Raw genomic sequence first — 24,054 nt, forward strand, 5'->3', positions numbered from 1 at the left:
CAAAAAAAAAAAAAAAAAAAAAAAAGAAAATCATAAGGAAGAGAAAATATGTTTATTATTTATTAAGTGGAAGTGATTAATCATAAAGATCTTTATACTCCTTGTCTTCATGTTGAATAGGCTGAGGAGGAGGAGGAAATGGAGGGCTTGGCCTTGCTGTCTCAGGAGTGGCAGAGAAAAAAAAAAAAAAAAAAAAAAAAAACTGAGTATAAGTGGACTTGTACAGTTCAGACCTGTGTTGTGCAAGATTCAGCAATATTCCATGGGCTGTTTCTTCACTCTGTTGTTTTCATTGCTGTGCAGAAATTTCTTAGATTGATGTAATCCCATTTGTCTCTTTTTCACTTTTGTTGCATGTGCTTTTAAAGTTCTAAGAAATTATTGCCCAGTACAATGTGGTGGAGCTTTTCCCCTAGTTTTACTTCTAGAAATTTTACATTTTCAGGTCTTACATTTAAGTCTGTAATTTATTTTGAATTGATTTTTGTGTATGGTGTGAAATTAGGATACAATTTTATTTGTTTGCATATGGATATTCACTTTTCCTAACACCACTTATTGAAGAGAATGACCTTTTCCTATGTGTGTTCTTGGCATCTTTATAAAAAATAAATTGACTGTAAATACTTAAATGTGTTTCGTGGCTTTCTATCCTGTTCCACTGGTCCATGTGTCTATTTTTTTGCCTGTGCCATGCTGTTTTCGTTATGTAGCTCTATAATACGTTTTAATATCAGGGAGTATGATGCCTCCAGCTTTATAGTAAGTCTTAAAGTTGAGTAGTGTCAATACTCCAATTTTGTTCTTTTCCTTCAATATTGTGTTAGCTATTTTGGATATTTTGCCTCTCAATAAATTTTAGAATCAATTTGTCAATATCCACAAAATAACTTGCTGGAATTTAAATTGCAATTGCATTGAATCTATAGGTAAATTTGGCAAGAACTGACATAGGAAAATATTGAGTCTTCCTACCCATGGACATGAAATATCTCTCTTCTTACGTTAGTCCTTCTTGATTCCTTTCATCACAGTTGTGTTGTTTTCCTCATATTTATTTTGTACCCATTTTGTTAGATTTATATCAAAGCATTTTATTTTTATGAATGGTAATATAAATGGTATTGTGCTTTAAATTTTGAATTCTACTTGTCCATTGCTTTTATAAAGTTATTGACTTTTGTGTATTATTAACCTTGTATGCCACAACATTGCTATAACCACTCATTATTTCCAAATATTTCTTTGTAAATTCTTAAAGATTTTCTACATTGTTGTTCATGTCATCTGCAAACAAAGGCAGTTTTATTTCTTTCTTCTCATTCTGTATACCTTTTATTTCTTTTTCTTGTCTTAGTGTTAGCTAAGATCTAATACGATATTGAAAAGCAGTGATTAGAGGTGATGACATCGTTGCCTGTTCCTCATCTTAGCAGAAAAGATTCTATCCTCTCACCTTTCAATATAATGTTACCTGTAAGTTTTCTGTAGTTTTTCTTTATCAAGTTGAGAATATACTACACCAATATAAGTATTAATGCTCTGCATTCCCAAAGTTATACGGCTTTACCAGAATCCTAAAGTTTTGACATGCAGTGTTTTCTTGGCCATTTGTTTTAAAAATCCATTATTCCACTTCTTTGATAGAGGGTTATTTATAACCTTGTATGCTGTTTCTAAAATTATGAATAATAATTCATATAAAAGATGGAAAACCTATAAATATATAGCTGAGAAAACTATGAGAATGCAAACAGTTCTGTAAACAAAATTTCAAGAAACAGCATTGTTAGAACTCAAGTGCTTGCCTTTTAAACCTTTCCTCAATTATAAAACTTAATTTTCACGAATAGTAACTGCTATTCTTTGCACCTTTGTTTACAGACTTATTATCCAATATGTCCCTAAACAATACATTTCACTTTTGTCTACATCTGAAAATCACAACACTGGGGCCATATAAAATGTATCCTTTGTTATATTGCTGCTTTTCTTCAAAATAAACTTGTGACCTGTACCTGCAGTTTATTCATTTTCATTGCTCTATACTACAGCATTGTACAAATACCTCATTCTTCATACATTTTACTGATGACAGATATGCAGGGGGTTTTCCCTCCAGTTTTTGGTAATTACAAATGTTGTTAATATAAATATTCCTTTACTTTTCTCTTGGTGCACATGTGTACTCATTAATGTTGTGTATATACTTAGGAATGAAATTATTGTATAATGGAATATTCGTATTTTTAGGTGTAGTCTATAGTGATAATTTCTTTTTTCAAAGTGGTTTTACCACCTTAAACTTTGAAGAGAAGTGCATGAGGTTCCTGCTGCTCCACTTTCTCATCACAGTGACCTGCCTTGTTTTCTATTTTCTTTTATGTTACTTTATTGTGGTATGAACACTTAACATGAGATCTCACCTCTTAACAATTTTTAAAAAACACAATTTGTTATTGTTTGCTATAGGTACAATGTTGTACAGCAGATCTTTAGAGAAGCTTATTTTTCTTGCTTGACTGAAACTTAATGCCCATTGATTAGTAACTCCCCGTTTTATCTTCCTTACAGCCCCTGTCAATCATGATTTTACTCTTTGAATCTTTAAGTTTCACTATTTTACATTCATCATATAAATGGAATCATGCAGTATTTTTCTTTCTGTGACAGGTTTATTTCACTTAGAATAATGTCCTCACAGTTCCTTCATGCTATTACATATTCCATTTTCCTTCCTTTTAAGGCTGAAATGTATTCCATTGTATGTATACATTCTTTTACATTCCTTTTTCTTATACATTCATCTGTTGATGAACATTTAAGGTGTTGTCATAACTTGGCTATTGTGAATACTGGTGCAGTGACATTGGTGTATTAACATTTCTCTAAGATTCTGACTTCAATCTTAAATACACAAAAGTTAGATTGCAGAATCATATGGTTGTTCTATTTTTTAATTTTTTGAGAAACCTCCACACTGTTCTCCATAGTAACTGTACCATTTTGCTTTCCCACCTACAGAACACAAGGGTTTCAATTTCTTCATATCCTTGTCAACACTTTTTTAAAATAATAGACATCCTTATAGGTATGAAGTAATATCTCATTGTGATTCTGACTTGAATTTCTCTAATAATTCTTGAGGTTGATTATTTTATTATATACTTTGTGGCCATCCATATATCTTCTTTGGAGAAATTTCTATTAAAATCATTAGTCTTTTTTATTGTCTTCTTAGTTTTTTTTTTTTTGCTATTGAGTTATAGCAGTATATTGTAATTTTTAGATATTAACTGCATATTAAATTTATGGTTTGCAAATTTTTTCTCATTCTCTAGTTGCCTTTTCACTCTGTTTATTACTTCTTTTGCTGTGCAGCATTTTTAGTTTGATGTAATCCCATTAGTTTACTTTTGGTTTTGTTGTCCATACTTTTCCATACTTTTCATATTATGCTCATAAAAGTATTCCCAAGACCAAGGTCATTAAACTTGTTCACCATTTTCTTCTAGGAATTTTATAGTTTCAGGCATTACATTAAAGTCTTTAATCTTTTCTGAGTTGATTTTTATGTTTGTTGTAAAATAAGAGTCTTTCCTTTCTTTATATTTTTGCAGGTGTACATCTGTTTTTTTCAACACTATTTATTGATGAGACTATTCTTTCCCCATTTTGTATGTTTCACATTATTGTAGAAGATTAGTTGATCATATATGCATGAATTTACTTCTGGGTTTTCTGTTCTGTTTCATTGATCTGTGTGCCTATTTTTATGAAAGGACCCTACTGTTTTGTTTACAATAGCTTTGTAATTGTAGTGAATTTTTATAATTTTATGCTTCAGCATTCACTCTGAAAGCAAATTTAACTCTCTCATGCCAGAAGCAGGGTGTAATAATCTTTGACACAGTTTCTAGTTCTACATTTTCCCCTATTTCCTCAGTATGGTTGATCCAGATATCTGCTTTATACAACTGTCTCCTGGGGGACACTTTGCTTTGGAACAGCTACATACAACCTACTTGACCTGTACTGCTAACTCCCACACCTTGTGTGGACTATGCAGATATGACACAGCAACCATCTCTCAGTCACAGTGTGACATACGAGAACCTGTGCCTGCTTGCTTTAAGTCTACCTATTCAAACTCCCCATAATAAATCAGATTACAAAGACATCTGGATCACAACAAAGACATCAGCCCATGATTCTTCTTTCCTTCTGTCAATGTGCTCCTTGACCTCTGCATGGATGTGCCCTCTAGGCATGCCATGTATTTCCCTAAGACCTGTAAGTAATACAATTTTTATTTCAATTTTGTATCTCTCCTAACCATTGAGGGGATACTCCTTATTTTAGACTCTCAGTCGAGAAATTAATATATTTTAAAATAAAAAATATGTGAGTCTCCCATTTGTTCTTTCTCAAGATTGATTTGGCTATTTCTGGTCTTTTGTGGTTCTGCATAAATTTTAGCTTTTTTTTTTTCATTTTTAAAATGTTTACCATTGACATATTGATAGGGATTTCATTGAATTTGTAGATTGCCTTTGGTAGTATAAAAAATTGACAAAGTCTTCCAATTCAGGAACACAGAATGTCTTTTCATTTGTTCATGCCTTGTTAATTTTCTTTTATCAGTGTTTTGTAGTTTTCAATATACACATCTTTCATCTCGTTAGTTAAGCTTATTTCCAGGTCTTTTGGTGCTTTTGGTACTATTATAAATAAAATTGTTTTCTAATTTCCTTTTCAGATAGTTTATTGTTAGCGTATAGAAATGCAATTGATGTTTGCGTGTTGAATTTGTATCCGCAATCTTACTGAGCATTTTATTACTTCTAACAGTTTTTTGTGAGGTCTTAAGGACTTTATAGTCATAAGACTATGTTATCTGTAATCAGAGATAATATTACTTCTTTCTTTACTAATTTTGATGTTTTTTATTTCTCTTTTCTTGCATAATTGTTGTGGCTAGAATGTCTAGTACTATATGAAACACAAATAGTAAAATTGGTATCTTTGCTTGGTTCCCAATCACAGAGGAAAAACTTTCAGTTTTTCACATTTTAATATGATGTTAACTGTGAGCTTTTCAGATATAATCTTTTTTATGTTGAGGTAATTTTCTTCTATTTGTAGTTTTTTCAAAGATTTTCTCATAAATGAATGTTGAATTTTGTCAAATATTCTTTTCTGAATCTATTGAAATAATTGTGATTTTTATCATTTATTCTATTAATGTAGTGTATCACATTAATTGATTTTTTTCAGCATCTGTTTGGGGAACCATCAGATTTATTGGAAACATGTTTATCTCCCAGGGATAAATTTTACTTGATGATGGTATATGATTCTTTTAATTTTCTGTTGCATTTAATTTTCTAATATTTTATTGAGGATTTTTGCATCTATATTTATCACACATAATGGCCTGTAATTTTCTTTTCTTGTGACATCTTTGACTTTGATATCTGGATAATATTGACCTTATAAAATGAATTTGGAAATATTATCTTCATTTCAAAAGTTTCAGAAGAACTGGCATTTATTCTTCTTTAAATGTTTGGTAGAATTCACCAATGATGCTATCTGCTCCTGCAATTTCTTTCTTGGGAGTTTTTGATTACCAATTCAATTTTTATATTAGTTATTGTTCTGTTCAGATTTTATATTTCTTCATTATTTAGTCTTGGCAGGTTGTATGTATGTATTCGTTTCTTCTAAGCTGTCCACTTTGTTCTCATATAATTATTCATAGTAGTCTGTTATGGTTGTTTATATTTCTTTGTGATTGGTTATAGTAACTCTTCTTTAGTTCTGATTTTCTTTATTTTATTTTTTCTAGTTTTTTAATGAAGCTATATAAATGTTTATCAATATCTTACATTTTCCAAAAACAAACTCTTAGTTTCATTGATTTTTCTATGTATTCTGCATTTTCTATTTTGCTTTTGCTGTACTCTGATATTTTGTTCTTTCTGCTAACTTTGGGCTTAGTTTGTTCTTTTTCCAGTTCCATGAGATATGAAGTTAAACTGTTTGTTTCAGATTTTTCTTCTTTTTTTAATGTAGGTGGATATTGCTATTAGCTTCCTTCTTAGTACTGCTGTTGCAGTATCCTATATGTTTTCATATGTTATGTTTTTATTTGTGTGTGTCTTGCAGAATTTTCTCACAAGCAATGAGCTAGAGGCAGTAATAAAGTCTTCCAAAAAAAAAAAAAAAAAAAGCCCGGGACCTGTTGACTTCACTAATGAATTTTACCAAATATTTAACGAACTAATACCAATTCTACTCAAACTATTCCAAGAAAAGTCAAAGAGAAGGAAATGCTTCCAAACTCATTCTATGAGTCAGATTATCCTGATATCAAAATCAGATAAAGCCACAACAAAAAAAGAAAACTATAGGCCAAAATATCTGATGAATATAGATGCACAAATTTTCAACAAAATACTAGCAAGCTGAATTCAACAACACATTAAAAAGATCATACACCGTGATCAAGCGGAATTCATCCCAGTGATGCAAAGATGTTTCAATATATGCAAAACAATAAATGTGATACATCATGTCAACAGAATGAAGGACAAAAAAATCTATAATTATTTTGACAGATGCTGAAAAAAAAAGTGATAAAATTCAATATCCCTTCATGATAAAAACTCCCACAAACTGACCACTTTTATTCAATGTAGTACTATAGATGTCCTAGCCAGAATGATTAGATAAAAGAATGAAATGAAGGTCATCCAGATTGAAAGGAAGAAGTCTAATATAGTTTTTAATTTCTTCTTTAACATAATGGTTGTTCAATAGTATATATGCTTAATTTCCACATATTTATGAATTTTCCAGTTTTCCTTCTGTTACATATTTCCAGTTTTTTTTCCACTGTGGTCAGAAAATATATTTGGTATGCTTTTAATCTTGTTTAATTTGTTAAGACTTTCTTTGTGACCTTATATGTCATCTATTCTGATGAACAATACATGTATATTTGAGAAGAATGTTTATTCTGCTGCTGTTATATAGAATATTCTGTGCATATCTGTTAGGTCTTTTTGTCTGTAGTGTTATTCAAGTCTTCTGTTTCCTTATTGATGTTCTTTCTGCATGTTCTATCCATCATGGGAAGTGGGATATTGATGTTTCATACTATTATTCTATTGCTGACAATTATTTCCTTCATTTCTGTCAATGTTAGCTTTCTGTGTTTAGGTGCATTAATGTTGGGTACATAGATATTTACAATTGTTCTGTCTTCCTGTTAAAATGATTCTTTTATTATTATAAAGTATCCTTTGTTGTCTGCCGTGCCAATGTTTGGCTTTAAGTGTATTTTGTCTAAGTATAGCCAACCAGTTCTTTTTTGTTTACCATTTGCATAGAATTTCTTTTCCACCCCTTCACTTTCAGTCTATGGATGTCTTTAAATATAAAGTGAGCTCCTTGTAGACTGCATGTAATTAAGTCTTGTTTTCTAATCCACTCAGTCATTTTGTAGCTTTTAATTGGAGAGTTTATTTCATTTACATTAAAAGTAATTATTGATAAGGAATGATTTTCTATTGCTATTTTGATAGCTGTCTTGTGTTAGTTTTGTTCCTTTATCTTACCTTTGTCTCCTTTGTTGATTTTATTTTATTGATAAACTTTAATTTTTTTCTTCTTTCTGTAACTTTTATAATGTATGTGTGGGTTGGGGAGTGTGTGGTTACCTTGGGGCTTACGTGAAATGTCTCATAGTTATAACACTATTTTAAGCTGATAACTTTAGTTTAATTGCATACAGAAACTCTAAATTTTTATTCCCCCCACCTAGGTGTTTTGTTATTTTTTTTTTTCAAATTTCTTCTTGTTTTGTCTCCTTGCATTTTTGAGATTTATATTCTCTTTTATTCTCATGTAGTATTCCGTACCATTGGGAGAGTATACTGAAATTTTCATAGACTTTGTAGAGGTCAAATATTTATGAAAATTTCTGTCTTTTTACATTTTAATTCCAAGCATGCCCTTCTTCTTATATATCATTGTTGTTTAATAATTGCTTCAACAGTTTACCTCAAAAGTTATATACTATTGTTGCCTTATGTCAGTATTTGTTTTTTTTTTTTTACACAAAAACTTACCAATTCCCTTCCTGTTCTATTATTCTTGTATTTATTAACCTCCTTCATATCCCGGGAACTCATGTTTTAGAATTTCACCTAATGAAGTTGTGTTAGTAGTGAACTATCTAGATTTTCTTTGATCTGAAAATATCTGTATTTAATCTCTATTATTATTGTTATTATTATTTGAGATGGTATGTTACTATGTTACTCAGGCAGGATTTGAACTTCTGGGCTCAAAGGTTCATTCTGCCTCAACCTCCTGAGCAGCTGGGACTTGCACCTGGTTTTTAATCGTTTTTTTTTTTTTTTTCTTTTGAAAGATGTTCCGTTGGATTTGATCTCTCAATTTGCAGTTTTTATTTTATTTTAGCATATTAATAAACTATTTTAATGTCCTGTGTATTTATTTTTTTGCTGCACAAAAATCAGTGTTAATTGAATTGTTTGACTTACCATACTGGAAAAGGCAGTCCACCATGGGCCCTAAACATCTTATTTGTCCTTGCTAAGTGTTCCAAACTGTAAGGCTTAACTGTCTCCTAGTACTGAGCTATTTCTGTAACTGGTCATATATGCAAATAAGTAGGTAAAGATGGCCAGAGGACAATTTCAGTGTAACATCTTCCCCACCCCACAAGAAAGGGAAGTGACTTTTCATTGCTCACTACTAAAGGTCTTGAGCCCTTTGCCCTGTGTTCATCAGCTGTGACTTAATCCACTGACTGCATAGCTTTGAACTAGTAAGTGGGAGCCAGGGAATTGGTGCATCAATATTAAAGCTCCTGATGTTTATCTTTCTGTGAGTAATTAACTATGTTATTATAATCCCTTGTATATCAATGTCTTCTTTCATTGACTATGAAGATACGGCAAGACAACTTTTAGCTTGTCTTTGGAGTCTTACTTTGTTCATTGTGTGTTATGTTTGTCATCGATTTTATAAAATTCTAAGTTATAATCACTTTTTATAGTTCCTCTTCTCTATGTACTCTGCTATATCCTTTTGCATTTAATTAAATCCTTTAATTAGTTTTATGATGGACTCTTCTCATATGTTTCCCGCATTTATTTCACCAATAAATTGTCTCATTTTACTGTATTGTAATTTTTTCATATCTCAGTTGCAGTCATTAATTCTTCTTTTAGCCTTGTTACATATGTAACTCATCCACCTCAATTTTCAGTTACATTTTAACATTTATAGTTTAAAATTTGTTCTATTATAAAATATACTTGGTCCTTTTCAATGTCATGTGTTATCAATTAATTCTCATTACTTAAAACAGAGAAATAGATTCACATCATATAATTTAATATGTTTTATATCTGATTTCTGAGCCTAATTCCTCTAACTGATGTCTCTGCTTACTCCTGGTGATTATTGTACATTTTTTGTAGTTTTAAATTTTAGATGGTTAACTCATATTTAGCAGATGTTAATTCCCCCAAATTATTAAAGGATGTATTGAGGTTGATTTTTCTTGCATACAGTCTTGCCAGGCATCCTAAAAATCTGGCAACAATTTTATTTCTCAACTTAATATTTTCCAAAATAAAAATGATATGCATTCAAATTCATTTTAAAGAAGGTATGTAATTTTGATTTTTGAAAGAAGGTTCTATATTTTACTAATACGGTGTGAAGGATGAGATTTTTTTAAAAGCTACTACTTGTCCCCCTTTAACTTGAAGGTAGATTTATTTTTCTCCCAGTCTTCCACACTTTATAATATCTAGCTTCCTTAGGAATCTCAGTATTCACTCTCCACTTCACTTGGCCTGACAGTTATGTTGTCTGTTTATGGTACTATAAACATTATAATCCAAAGCTTGCTTTATTCATTAGTTTGAGAAAATTTCTCTAAGGTCCTTGGTGGTTTTAAACTATGCTAGCACCTTTCTTTCAGCTGTCTTTTTTTTTGTTGTTTTTTCTAGGACCTCTAATAAGTGTAATTTCCCTTACACTTTTTAAAACTCAGCTATACATTTAGGAGCATGTGTTTTAAAAAAATTTTCAGCATTTCTTGGACTGAAAATATTTTGCAGAATGTTTAATAAGTCAAATTACTTTAAATAAAAATACAATGAATTCTTATATTCTATTGTTAATTTACACACAGTGTAAAGATTAAATTCTTATACCAGCACATATATGGTAGAAAACAAGGTAGTTATCTTGAGGAAAGGAAGTGATGGAACCCACTAATCAAGGGCTTTATTCCTTTGTTTATAAATCCTTCTTAATCATGAGGCACAAAATAACTAATAAGCCATTTATGTCTCTTAAATTGACTACTTTAAATTACTACTTTAAGTAAATAGCAAGTTGTTTGGAAGTTATCTGTTAACAACGAAGAGCAAATTAAATTGAAGCAAAATATTTTTTAGACATTACTGGTTTTTTTGTTCGTTTGTTTGTTTGTTTTTTGAGACGGTGTCTGGCTCTGTCGCCCAGGCTGGAGTGCAGTGGCCAGATCTCAGCTCACTGCAAGCTCCACCTCCCGAGCTTACACCATTCTCCTACCTCAGCCTCCGGAGTAGCTGGGACTACAGGTGCCCGCCACCGCGCCCGGCTAGTTTTTTGTATTTTTTTTTTTTTTAGTAGAGACGGGGTTTCAACGTGTTAGCCAGGATGGTCTCCATCTCCTGACCTCGTGATCCGCCCATCTCGGCCTCCCAAAGTGCTGGGATTACAGGCTTGAGCCACCGCGCCCAGCGACATTACTGTTAGTAGTCAAGGTTCTCCACAGAAAAAGGATAGGTTTCGTATATTTATATATAGATATAAATAAATATGTAAATATAGATATAAAGATATATCTATGTATAATATAAAGATGTATCTTTAGGTCTACACACATGTATAAATATATTGTAGATATATCTATATATAGATATATAAACATATGTATATGTATATCTTTATAGATACATACATATCTTTATATATGGAAATACATCTTTATATCTGCATTTACATCTTTAGATATGTCTAAAAATGTGTTGCTTCAATTTATAAAGATATATCTTTATTTATAAAGATACACATACATAAAGACATATCTTTACATATATAAAAAATATAAATATATACTAAAGATGAATTTTTATATATATATAAAGATACACATAAATACACACACATCTTTATGTATATATAAAGATTTTTTAATAAGGAATTGGTCTATACAATTATGAAGGGTGAGAATTATTACAACCTTCCATCTGCAAGCTGGACACCCAGAAAAGCCAATGGTATAAGCTCTAGCCCAAGTTCAAAGGCCTGAGAACCAGGAAAGTCCGTGGTGTGAGTCCTAGTCTGAGGACAACGGAAAACCAATACCTCAGCTCAAACAGGCAGAGAGAAAAGTCTCCCTTCCTCTGCCTTTTCTATTCAGGTCTTCAATGGACTGGATAATCTCTACACATGATGGGGATGGCAATATGCTTTACTCAATCTAGCAGTTCAAATATATTTATGTGTGTGTGTGGTGTGGCAGGGGATTGTTTTGTTTTTGATTTTTTTTTTTTTTTTTTTTTAGAGGCAGGATATCTCTCTGATGCCCAAACTGAGGTGCACTGGTACAATTCTGCTCACTGCTGCCTTAAATTCCTGGGCTTAAGTGATCCTTTCTCCTCCTGCGTCAGCCTCTTGAGTGACTAGGACTACAGGTTTGTGCCACCACACCTGGCTGATTTAAATATATATATATATTGTAGACATGGGATCTCACTATGTCACCCAGGCTTGTTTGAAACTCCTGATATCAAGTGATCCTCCCACTTTGGCTTCCTAAAGCACTGGTATTACAGGTGTGATACAGTGCCCAGACCTTGATTCAAATATTAAATCTCATTCATAAGTACCCTCATGACATACCCAGAAAAAATTTTTAACTAAATATCTTTACGCCGTGTCAAGTTGACATATAAAATTCATCATCACATCATTCCAAATAATGTATTTTACCTATTGAAAATCTATAATGCCTAGTCTTCCCAAAATACTTTTGTTCTTTTACCCTACTGGGAATTATAAGCTAGAATTTGAGGTGTTTTAAAGATATACACTTATCAAGGACTACCAGTTACCAACATTGCAAATCAAATTTGCAATTATCAGTTCTTATCTTTATGGACTCATTCACAAAATATGACACATCCTTTCACTCAAAACATTTTCCTCTAAGAAATAAATTTCTGGGTAATTTGTTACCACATCATTAATTAGCCTAAGTGATCTGACATGGCATACTACATAAAACAGTCTCAATTGTCATCTCCTGCTGTCTTTATGCTACCTTAAATTTTTTCTTAATATTAAGTATTGCATTGAATAATAGACATTTGTAATTATATTTGCTTGTTTTGCCCTTATTTGAAGGAATATAAGATCCATTAGGGCAGTGGTATTTTATATTATATTTATTCTGTGCCCACTGGCACATAGTAGGTTTTAAGTGCATATACATAATTGTGATGTTTGTTGTTGAATATGAAAACAAGTACATATACATAGTTGTAATGTTTGTTGTTAAATATGAAATCAATAATTTTCAACTTCCCATTAATGTTGTAATAAGCAATTAAATACCACATGTCAAAACTCTGAAACACTGAAATTCTTAAAATACTTTACAATAATTTAAAAATCTTAGTCGAAACTGGTTTAGTAATTCAGAAGTGTCCATCAGTATTTTAGCAAAATACCTTTAAGCACTTTAGTAATTACCATGTATTTATTTAGTATATATTACTTAATAACACATGATAAAATGATGCCACTCTTTTAAGCATATTATTATTATCAGGGTGGGTAAATGAGAAATTAAATATTCTAAAGCTTGATAAGAGTTGTAACTTTTAAGAACTCCATTGCAAAAGCAAATCATGTAATTAAAGTCATAGTTCAATTACAGAAATTATGTTCAAGTATGCTTTTAAATGTGTATCTCTCTAGCCATTGCAGGATGTTCAATAATCCACTTACATGTAAGGGTTGTTTTCTACTGAATAGTTATATTAACCTTTCCAGGACACTATTTTGTTTTCTTAAATTAGACCTACTTCCTTGAGGCAATGAACATAGTACCAGAATTTCTTTCCCGTGTGAAGAACTAACAAAATGATGAAAGTATTTTCTGAAAAGAATATAATATTATAAGCAAGGAAAAGATTTATATTTAAATTTTATCTGAAGTATAAAAATGTTAAAGTGATTAAACTTTGCAAAAATATACTATATTCACCTTAGTGATTGGCATCAAAAATATTTAGATGCAATGAATCTTAATCTTATGACAATTTTTACAAATGAAAGAAAGCTGCCTTATACTTACACAATTATATTTTGTGAAGATGAGACACAGCTCACTCTACTTCTTTAATATATCTTCTGATGCTCTAATATGTGTTTCCACTTGAGATACTGTATTCTGGAATTTCAGAATGATTTCTAGAATGGGTCAGATCTTGGAAAATTTATTTTCACATTTAGAAAAATAACATAGATTCATCTGTATGGGAATCATATCACAGAAGAACATTTATGTTTTAATAAAAAAGAGTGACCTAAAACACTGACATAGATGTGAAAAATGCTATCCTTGGATATTGGAAGAACTCCAGATTCAGGCAAGAAAAGAACTGATATAGAAAAGAGTCTTAAGAAATAATAATTACATATATCTATGGGATATGGTGTGATGTTTTAATATGTATTGTGGAAAGGTTAAATTAAGCTTATTAACATATTCATCACCTCACATGCATATTTTTTGTGGTGAGAACATTTTAAATCTACTCTCTTAGCAATTCTCAAATATACATTATTTTTAACTATAGTTGTCATGCTATGCTATAGATCTCCAAAGCTTATTCTTCCTGTATAAATGAAATGCTATACCTTTTATTCAACATCTCCTCATTCCCACTCTATTCCATATTCAGCCCCTGGTAACCACCATGCTACTCTCTGCTTATTTGGGTTTGATTATTTTAGATTCCATATGTAAGTGAGATCATATGGTATTTGCCTTTCTGTGCTTGGTTTATTTCACTTAGCAGAATGTCCTCCATATTTATCCATATTGTCTCAAATAACAGGATTTCCTTCTGTTTTATAGCTGAATAATATTTCATCATGCATATATACCACATTTTCTTTAGCCATTCATCCACTGATGGATACTGAGGCTGATTCCATTTCTTGGCTATTTTAAACAATGCAAATGATTTTTCATAGGTATTGGAGGGAGTTTTCTCTTGGGAGTTTCTTATTGGTAATATCTGTGGCTTAAATGCTTTTCCTAATCTGGTTCTCAATGATGTTTTTACCTAGAAACAGAAGGAATGGAAAGGGGTTAATTCTTTATATGATAAAGGAACATTAGTCACTCATGTTACCTGGAAGAGGGCAATACTTCATCATTTCGGTGGTTCGGACAATATTGTTTATATCTGTGGTTGAATTTTTGCTCAAATAAGATTATGAAACCATGCTGCTTTTTTAGTCCATTAGTCAACCATGATCACAGAGTGACCCTATTTTACATTGACCCTTTATGAAAATATTTTATTCAATTGGAAAAGCCCATGGTCTAGCTGTTAGCGCATGAGTTGAGGGCTACTTTTTCTATCTCAGTCTTTTAGTCAATTCTGAACATAAAATGAAAGATTATCTATTATTATTATTCCTGATGTATTTTGGTCAATACAGTAACTGCCAGAAAGCTCATGTCATTTACATTAAAAGTTCAGTTTTATAATCTTAATTATTTTACTTTTCTGAATCTAAAAGTAATATTCAGATTTAAGTATTTCTCCACTTGATACAGGACTTTTTGTTTTTTCTTTATGATGCATTATTGAAGACACCACCTTATCATTGAACTTCAAAGACTGAAGCTGAATAGAAATATACTAGAATTCCTGAGCAAGTTGACATAATTACATTTTTGTTTTCTCACCCACAAAATGAGGGGAATCATGCATATGTTACAATTGTAGGTAAATTGAGTTTATTTTTGACATTAAACAGTTTATAACTAACTTTCCGCTTCATTAAAACTTTCAAAAGCTCAATAGCCTTGATATTCTTCTACACTCTTCTTTATTTAAAAATAATGTAGGAATTGTCTCTCTTAAATGCACTGACAGCATTCTTAACAAGTTATAATCATTCTTTTCAGTGCATTAGAAATCATGAATAGCTGTCCTTTGAGGTCCAACTTTTATTTCTGGATTTGGATATCCTAATTAACGGACACCACTAAAAATAAAAAAAATTTTAAAAAAATCTTATTTTCATTAAATTCCCTGCTATATTTTAAGACATCATTAAGTTTGGCGTGCAAAGGAATATCTACAAATTTGAAGTAATGTTAGAGAAATCATTTTGTATCATTTCAGTCATCAAGTATTGAGGTCTTTTTTTTTTTTTTTTTTTTTTTTTTTGAGACAGAGTCTCGCTCCGTCACCCGGGCTGGAGTGCAGTGGCCGTATCTCAGCTCACTGCAAGCTCCGCCTCCCGGGTTTACGCCATTCTCCTGCCTCAGCCTCCCATGTAGCTGGGACTACAGGTGCCCGCCGCCTCGCCTGGCTAGTTTTTTGTATTTTTTAGTAGAGATGGGGTTTCACCGTGTTAGCCAAAATGGTCTCGATCTCTGAGGTCAAATATTTTAAATAAAAACTTATTCCTGCTTAACCTGTTAACTGTGATTTGGCTTTAGTTTCTGGATTAGTATTATTTGTGATATTTGAGGTAAAAATAACAATTGAACTCATTCAGGATTTCCATATACTATTCATATATTTTTAGTATACCTTATTTTTTTTTTTTAAACAGTTTTAGGTTTCCAAAATCTGAAAAGATAGTATAGAGTGTATGTATATATGTGTCACACAAACTTTTTCCTATAATAAACATCTTGCATTAGTATAGTATGCTTGTTACAATTAATGAACCAGTATTGATACATTATTATTAATTCAAGTCTATAATTTGCAGAGATTTTTTAGTTTGGAACCTAATGTTCATTCCGTATTCCAAGATCCCATTCAATCATTAAGTATATCACATTAACTTAGTTATCATGTATCCTTAACTTCCTGAAATAGGTTGAATTGGACCACCTCAAAAAAAAGATATTTTAGAGTCCTATCTAATATTCAGTAACTTGGAATGTGACTGTATTTGGAAATAAGGTGTTTGAAGAGATAATCAAGTTGAAATAAAACCATTAGGGTGGGCTTTAATCCAACATGACTGATGTCCTTATAAAAAGAGGAAATTTGAAGACAGACACAGAGAATGCCATATGAAGAGAAAGGGTGAGATGTTTTTAAAAGTCAAAGAACACCTAAGATTGTCAGAAAACTGCTAGACCTAGAAGGGAAGGAAGCCTGTAACAGATTATCAGAAGAACCAACCCTGTTGATTTCTTAATCTAGGACTTCTAGCCTCCAGAACTTCCCTCAGAAGAACAAACCCCATTGACACCTTAGGACTTCTAGCCTCCAGACCTTGAAATAATGAATTTCTGCTATTGTTGCTCAGTTTGTAGTACTTTGTTGTGCCAGCCTTAGCAAATTAATAATAGCTCTTTTTGTCTGTGGCAGTTTCTTATAATTATCTTTGTTTCTGATGAGCTTTCTAGTTTCAAGAAGTACTGATAGGGTATTTTGTAGGATGCTTCTCTATTTGAATTTTGCTAGTGTTTTTCTCAGTTAGATTGAGATTATGGGTCTTTGGAAAGAAGCTCACACAAATGAAGTGCTATTTTCATCACATAATACCAAGGTCACATACTACTAACATGATTTTTGAATATTGATGATGACTCTCCCCAAAACCTACTCTTTTTCTTATTGGCCTCTGAAGGAATTCGCTATGCATAGGTCAAACTTAAATTGTGCTCCCCCTCGGCCGGGCACAGTGGCTCACACCTGTAATCCCAGCACTTTGGGAGGCCGAGGCAGGAGGATCACGAGGTCAAGAGATCGAGACCATCCTGGCTAACACGGTGAAACCCCATCTCTACTAAAAAAAAAATAAAAATAAAAAATACAATAAATAAAAAATTAGCCAGGCATAGTGGCAGCTGCCTATTGTCCCAGCTACTCAGGAGGCTGAGGCAGGAGAATGGTGTGAACCAGGAAAATGGAGCTTGCAGTGAGCCCTGATCACGTCACTGCACTCCAGCCTGGGCTACAGGGCAAGACTCCGTCTCAAAAAAAAAAAAAAAATTGTGCTCCCCTCTTTGAGAGCAGTATATCTACGAAAAGCAGATTGGTGTCTTGTCAATTAATGTATTCATTTATCTTCATTTATCTATATCAGTGTTAGCTCACAGACATTTATTTCATACTTTAGATTATAATACAATACTATTTTATTTAATTTGTTTCTCAAATTGCTCCAGATATGGCCACATAGACCTCTTTCAGTTGCTTTATCTATCCCTTTTACCTGCTCCCATCAATGCGATTGTTTTGCTTTGCTTTGTTCTGTTTTGTTTTCTCACTGAACTCTTCCTTACTTTCTGGTGCTACAAGATTCATCATATAAATTTTCTGCCCTTGTTCTAGAATCAACCATTTATCCCAAGAATCTTTTCTCTTATTGGAAAATTATATGAAAAATCAACATCGGGGACTGAGTCTGTTGCTACTGGGATATTATTTTAGGTCTGACAGAGTAAATAAATATACACACAAGCATACACAAATACATATACATGCATATATACAAACATATACATATACATTCACATACATACACACACAATATTTACTTTTCTTCTTAAACTGGGAAAGACTTCTAGTACGATGTTGAATAAAAATAAAAAGATGGCACCTCCTTGATTTCTTCTTGATCTTTGATGGACAGCATTCAGTTCCTCACCATTAAGTATGAAGTTAGCAGTATAAATTCTGTGGATGTTTTTTATCAAGTTGAGAATATTCTCCACTTTTCCTAGTTGGCTGAGTTTTTATTACAAATTTTACTGAACTTTCTCAAATGCTTTTTCTGCATTGATTGATAACATCATATGTTTTTCTTTTAGTTTGTTGATATGATATATTGCATAATTGATTTTCAAATGTTGAGTCAGCCTCACATACCTGGAATAATTGTCTGCAGTTTATGATACTTATTAAACTCATTATACATTATAATGAGTTTGTATATTATTATATTGTATGAGTTTGTACATTATATATTGTAACTCATTATTTTTGGAAAATATTAAAATGCATATTTATGAGAAATATTGATCTAGTTTCCTTTTTTATGACTTTATATAGTTTTGGCATTAGGATAATGCTGACCTTATTTATATGAAGAGTAGGAAGTGGTTTTGGTTTTTGTTTGTTTGTTTTGCTTGTATATTCTGAAAGAGATGGTGAATAGTCATGTCATTTTTCCTCATATGTATGGCAAAATTCATCAGTAAAACCATCTGAGACTGGTGCTTTAAAAAGATATTAATTATCGATTCAATGTCTTTAATAGATTTGGTTTTATTCAGGTTATCTATTTCTCTTGTCTACGTTTTGGTAGTTTGCCTTTAGGGAAATTTGTCTTTTCTATTTAAATAATCAGATTTTTATCAAAATTGCTACTTTAACATTCCTGCCATCTGATGGAATCAAAGTTTCTTATCAAAGTCAGATGATCTCAACTGTGGTTCTCTGACTTGGCATTTCTCTCTAAATTTCAGGGTGTTGGTTTGGCCTGTGACATCATTTTCTGTTAGGTTTAAGACAAGTCATTGATGTTCAGTTTGTTCCGATTGTTTTCTTGCTATAAAAAATGTAAGCGATGACTTCTAAGCTCTTTATGCATCAGAGCTGAAACAAAAACTCACATTTCTCCTTTCATATTTTACCACTGTCTTATCTCTTTTCAAATTTTGGTTAGATAGTGTTATTAGTTTTATTTATTGTGTGTATCAGTGATGGTAGTATATTTAATAAGCAAATTAGTTTAAATAGGTGGCAAAATTAATTTTTTATTAAAAAATACTGGTATATTTCATCTTTTAATCTCTTACTCTATTTTACTATTCAATACAACTTCTCTAGGTGAAATCCATTTCCTTTGTGCTTTAATAATTTTTGTGCACTCTTCTAACATAGCATTTACCACTTTGTAATATCAAAATCTTATGAAGTATGGGATCCTTAAGAAAAAATTATCTATATCCTTAATGTTACATGACTCTACCTAACATAGGTATTCAATCAATGTTTATTGAATAATTTTAATGAACAAAACACTTATTTACCTAATTTTGAATAACATGATGTATTCCCAGATCAAACTTACTGTTTGAACACAATGGTTTTCAGTAAATGTTAATGAATATATGAATAAATAAATAAACTCCCAATTATATTCTCTTTCACCAAATCTAAGTCAAAATAACCACTTTATGCTTTCTTCAGCTCATCACATTTATTTCTCTGACTTTTCTCTTAGTTAGATGTGTATTCTCCTAGCACAGGAAAATATTCCTATGAGAGAAATGTTGATGAAATTTCTTTATGCTTATGCTCATTAGGTCCTTCATTTTTATTTCTTTTTTTATATTTAAAGTAGAAGCCCAGATTTTTTAAAAATATCTTCAAGAATTTAAACAGAAAAAAATTAAAAGTTATACTAATTTTATGTAGCACACTTTTTTTCATTTAATAGGTTTTTTTTAATTGTGAAGGTAAAGGAGATTTTTTTCTCTGTATCTCTCATAAACTTAGCCCTATTTTTACTCAACAAAATTATTGGTACTAATGGATAAAGATTAACTCACATTGAAAACATTTTCCTAAAATATTTATATTCATAACTAGTCAGTAATGTTAGTATTATTTGTCTGTATCATGATTTTTACCTGTATGTAAGAAATTTAGTTAAGAGAAAGAATGCTTGAATATATACTGAGGTGTAATTACACTGAAAGTTATTGCTTTTTACCAGTAAATTTGTTTTATACAAACAAGGACTAATGTATTTCATTGTGATATTTCCTTTGGTGAGGCAGCCACAATTGATATTCTTACCAGACTCAGTAACTGAAATTTCTTGTAGTTGAAACATATTTCTTTAGAGACAGAGATTTTCAAATTGTGTTTTGACCAATACTTGGAAAAACAGAGGGCTTGCTCCTACAGAAACTATTAAGGGAAGAAACATTTCACTTTGTTTCTGTTTTTTATTTATATCCACCATACTTCTTTTGTTGTTTACATTTTGCGTATTTTCTCAGAGTATGTTTTCTAAATACTGCAGGCTGCTTACCTGTTTATTCGTCAGCCTTGAAAACTATAAAATGCAAATTTTATTTTTTCTTAAAGGATTGGTCTTATTGCTATATAGAAATCTGTCATAGATGCGGTGTCTGGGGTCTGTACAAGAGTTCATTTAGAAAGCATCTTATTCCATGTCTTGGTTATGCACAGTATTCTAACGCAATGTCCTTTTCCATGTCAAGCAATTATTTTTTCTTAAGCTTTGTCGGTGTGAAAGTATAACAAATTATTATTTTTTTAACAGAAATTATGTCACAGTTGTAAAAAGTAGTAAGGCAGTAATGGAACATAATGGGGTCAAGATGATATCTGACTTTCTGCTTTGAAGATCTAGCTTAAGAACTATTTTTTGATTTGCCCAGAGATGACTTCTTCCTGAAGTAATGACTCATACTAATGAAAAAAAAAATAAAATACACCAGACTACACATGTATTCATTTCTAGTAACGTAACTATCAAACAAAATGTAAATTATCCAGTTAAGAGAAACCAAAGTCTAGTGAAACAAGAAATGTTCTGCCCTACACAGACCTAGGTAGGCGAAAGCAAAAACATAATTGGGACTAACTTAGAATAATCTGTTGCACAGGCCAGAAGCCTATAATTACACACTAGCAACGTTTAATCTTCAGGCAGAATGAAATTGGAATACAAGTTGATAAACAAAGAATCATTATGAGAGAAGTCAGAGAGGTTAAATGTTAAGTGACATAACCATCTCACCATAGAAGCAGCCATACAAACTCAAAAGCCTCTGGAGTCACTCTGAAAATTAAAAAAATTAATATTTCAACTGATCAACTGTAAGGAGGGTATGTTTGATAATTCTACAAAGTAGAGAGTATTTGGTGTATTTAGAAACCTTGCAGGCCTAAGAAAATCCATCTTTGGAACCATGGTCAATATACGTTATCCTCCAAAATATTCAAACAAAAGGAGAAAACAATAAGTTTCAAAACTTTTGGCAAGAACAAACAAATCCATCCACTAGACTACAGTATATTAGCAGGTATGAGTTTGCATCTTTGCCATACAAACATTTGGAATTAGACATTTAAGGTTTCTTGAGAGTACTAATACTAGCTATAACTAATAACTCTAACCATAGTTATCTTAAGATAATCAGTTGACAGCCTTACTTTGTGCCTAGGTGCTAGGTTCTCTGTATGGTAATTTTTATATCCTTGCTTTGACCTCTATGAAATACATTTATTTTGGAGTTTAACTCAATAAATACTTTAAATTAATCAATTAATTAATATTTTTCAAAATTTGTGGGGAGTATCTCACTCTAATGCTCAGATCTTCAAATAAGACACACAACACAATATAGTCAAAACATGTTTTTGTAGTATTTAATTAGGTTGGTGCAAAAGTAAATGTGATTTTGGACTGTGAATTTTAAATCATTGTAACTAGGCTCAATACATCTTTATTAATTAAAATAGGAACCATTACGATCAACACATTTTTGCCAAAGAGAAATAAGTTTGTTTATTCCTGTAGCATAAAAATCAGTGTGTTGGAATTCCATGAACTCTTTGAAAGCATTTTCCTCATCCTGCTGGTTTTGGAAGCGTGTTCCCTGCAAAAAGTGGCTGAGAAGCTTGAAGAAGTGGTAGTCGGTTGGCAAGAGGTCAGGTGAATATGGCAGGGTGAATATGGCAGATGAGGCAAAACTTCATAGCACAATTTGTTCAACTTTTAAAGCATTGATTGTGTGACATGCAGTCAGATATTGTCGTGGAGAAGAATTGGGCCTTTTCTGTTGACCAATGCTGGCTGCAGGCATTGCAGTTTTCTGTGCATTGCATCAATTTGCTCAGCATACTTCTCAGATCTAATGGTTTCACCGGGATTCAGAAAGCTATAGTGGATCAGACCAGCAGCAGACCACTAAACTGTGATCATGACCATTTTTTGGTGCAAGTTTATATTTGTAACGTGCTTTGGCGCTTCTTCTCAGTCCAACTATTGAGCTGGTCACTGCCAATTGTTGTATAAAATCAATTTTTCATCGCACGTCACAATTCGATGGAGAAATGGTTTGTTGTTGTTTTGTAGAATAAGAGAGGATGATAGACCAGGTGCGGTGGCTCACACCTGTAATCCCAGCACTTTGGGAGGCCGAGGCGGGCAGATCACTGGAGATCAGGAGTTCAAGACCAGCCTGTAATCCCAGCACTTTGGGAGGCAGAGGCAGAAGGATCGCCTAAGGTCAGGAGTTCGAGACCAGCTTGGCCAGCACTGTGAAACCCCGTCTCTACTAAAAATACAAAAAATTAGCTGGGCATGGTGGCGGGTGCCTGTAATCTCAGCTATTCGGGAGGCTGAGGCAGGAGAATTGCTTGAACCGGAGAGGTGGAGATTGCAGTGAGCCACTAGAGTCCTCATCTTCAAGGCTCTCATCTCCTTTATAAAACTTCTAGAGCCACCACTGCACTGTATGTTCTTTAGCAGTTCCTGGGTCAAATGTGTTGTTGACATTGAGTTGTCTCCTCTGCCTTACGACTCATTTTGAACACAAATAAGAAAATCACTTGAATTTGCTTTCTGTCTAACATCATTTCCATAGTCCAAAATAAATATAAAATAAACAGCAAGTAATAAGTCATTAGCAAAAAAAGTGAAAATGTGCATTAAAATGATATATAACGTAACCACATTTATTTAAGAATGTATTCCAATACCAAATGGCAAATTCCAACAATGCAAAAACTGCAATTATGTTTGCACCAACCTAATAAACAATGTCCTCCTCTTCTGTTACATAATAGAGAAGTGTTTATAACTAGGACCTCAGATGGTCTTTTTTGTTTCATCTCTAATATTCAAAAATCTTGGGCCTCAAAAAGGCTTAGAAAGTAATGTGGAAAGATTTGCGTAGACTGGAGATGATAAAATAACTTGCTAGATAGAGAAATGATTGACATAACATTTACTATGCTGTTTAAATCCTACTAAGATTCACCTGCAACTTACTTCAAAAGTCTTTGCAATCAAATTTTCTTACTGTAATAGAACAAAGTAATAAAATAAAATCCCATAGACAACCATCTAGAAAACCAAAGCTTCATTTAAAGTTTATAACTTATGTATTATTAGTATGAACACTGGTAAAACAGCACACACTGTTGTAAATTTCTTTAAATTAGGAATATATTTTTGACAGCTCCTATGGTTTCTTTAATCCCTTGTTTATCAAGGACCTACTGGACAATAATGACTGTACTAAAGTCACACTCCTTATATTAAGTGATGCACCTATAATTTCTCAAAAAATGCCTTATACTGATGATAAAGTGCCATTTAAGATGAACTCATAATAGTGGTTATTAACAAATGTGATACATACCATTAGAATATTAAATATTTAATCAATCAAGAAATATTAAAGTATATATTTAGGGCACTGGTAAAATATTTTAATGAATTGTGATATGTAGTGCTAAAATCTCAGGCACTGTGACAAATGGCTAAAGTTTCACTATTTAAGATATACAACCTTCCTGAAACTATTGCCAGTTCTCAGTGAATGACTCTTAAAATAATTTGATGCAAGGAAAAAATTAACTCCCTCTGCAAACCAATAACAAGCTCTGAAATTGAATCAGTAAA

The 24,054-nt window shown here is 31.9% G+C and overlaps 1 protein-coding gene across 1 annotated transcript in view; it reads right to left on the bottom strand.

Moving 5' to 3' along the window:
* Positions 1 to 24,054, bottom strand: part of LOC101018659 (keratin-associated protein 1-1) — a 48,884-nt gene that overhangs the window by 1,355 nt on the left and 23,475 nt on the right. The window contains exon 2 of the mRNA XM_031657094.1: positions 14,620 to 14,626. Within this exon, the coding sequence (XP_031512954.1) occupies positions 14,620 to 14,626 (7 nt within the window). The remainder of the gene's footprint in view (positions 1 to 14,619; positions 14,627 to 24,054) is intronic.

This window comes from Papio anubis, chromosome 17, assembly GCF_008728515.1.
Source record: "Papio anubis isolate 15944 chromosome 17, Panubis1.0, whole genome shotgun sequence".
Lineage (NCBI taxonomy): Eukaryota > Metazoa > Chordata > Mammalia > Primates > Cercopithecidae > Papio > Papio anubis.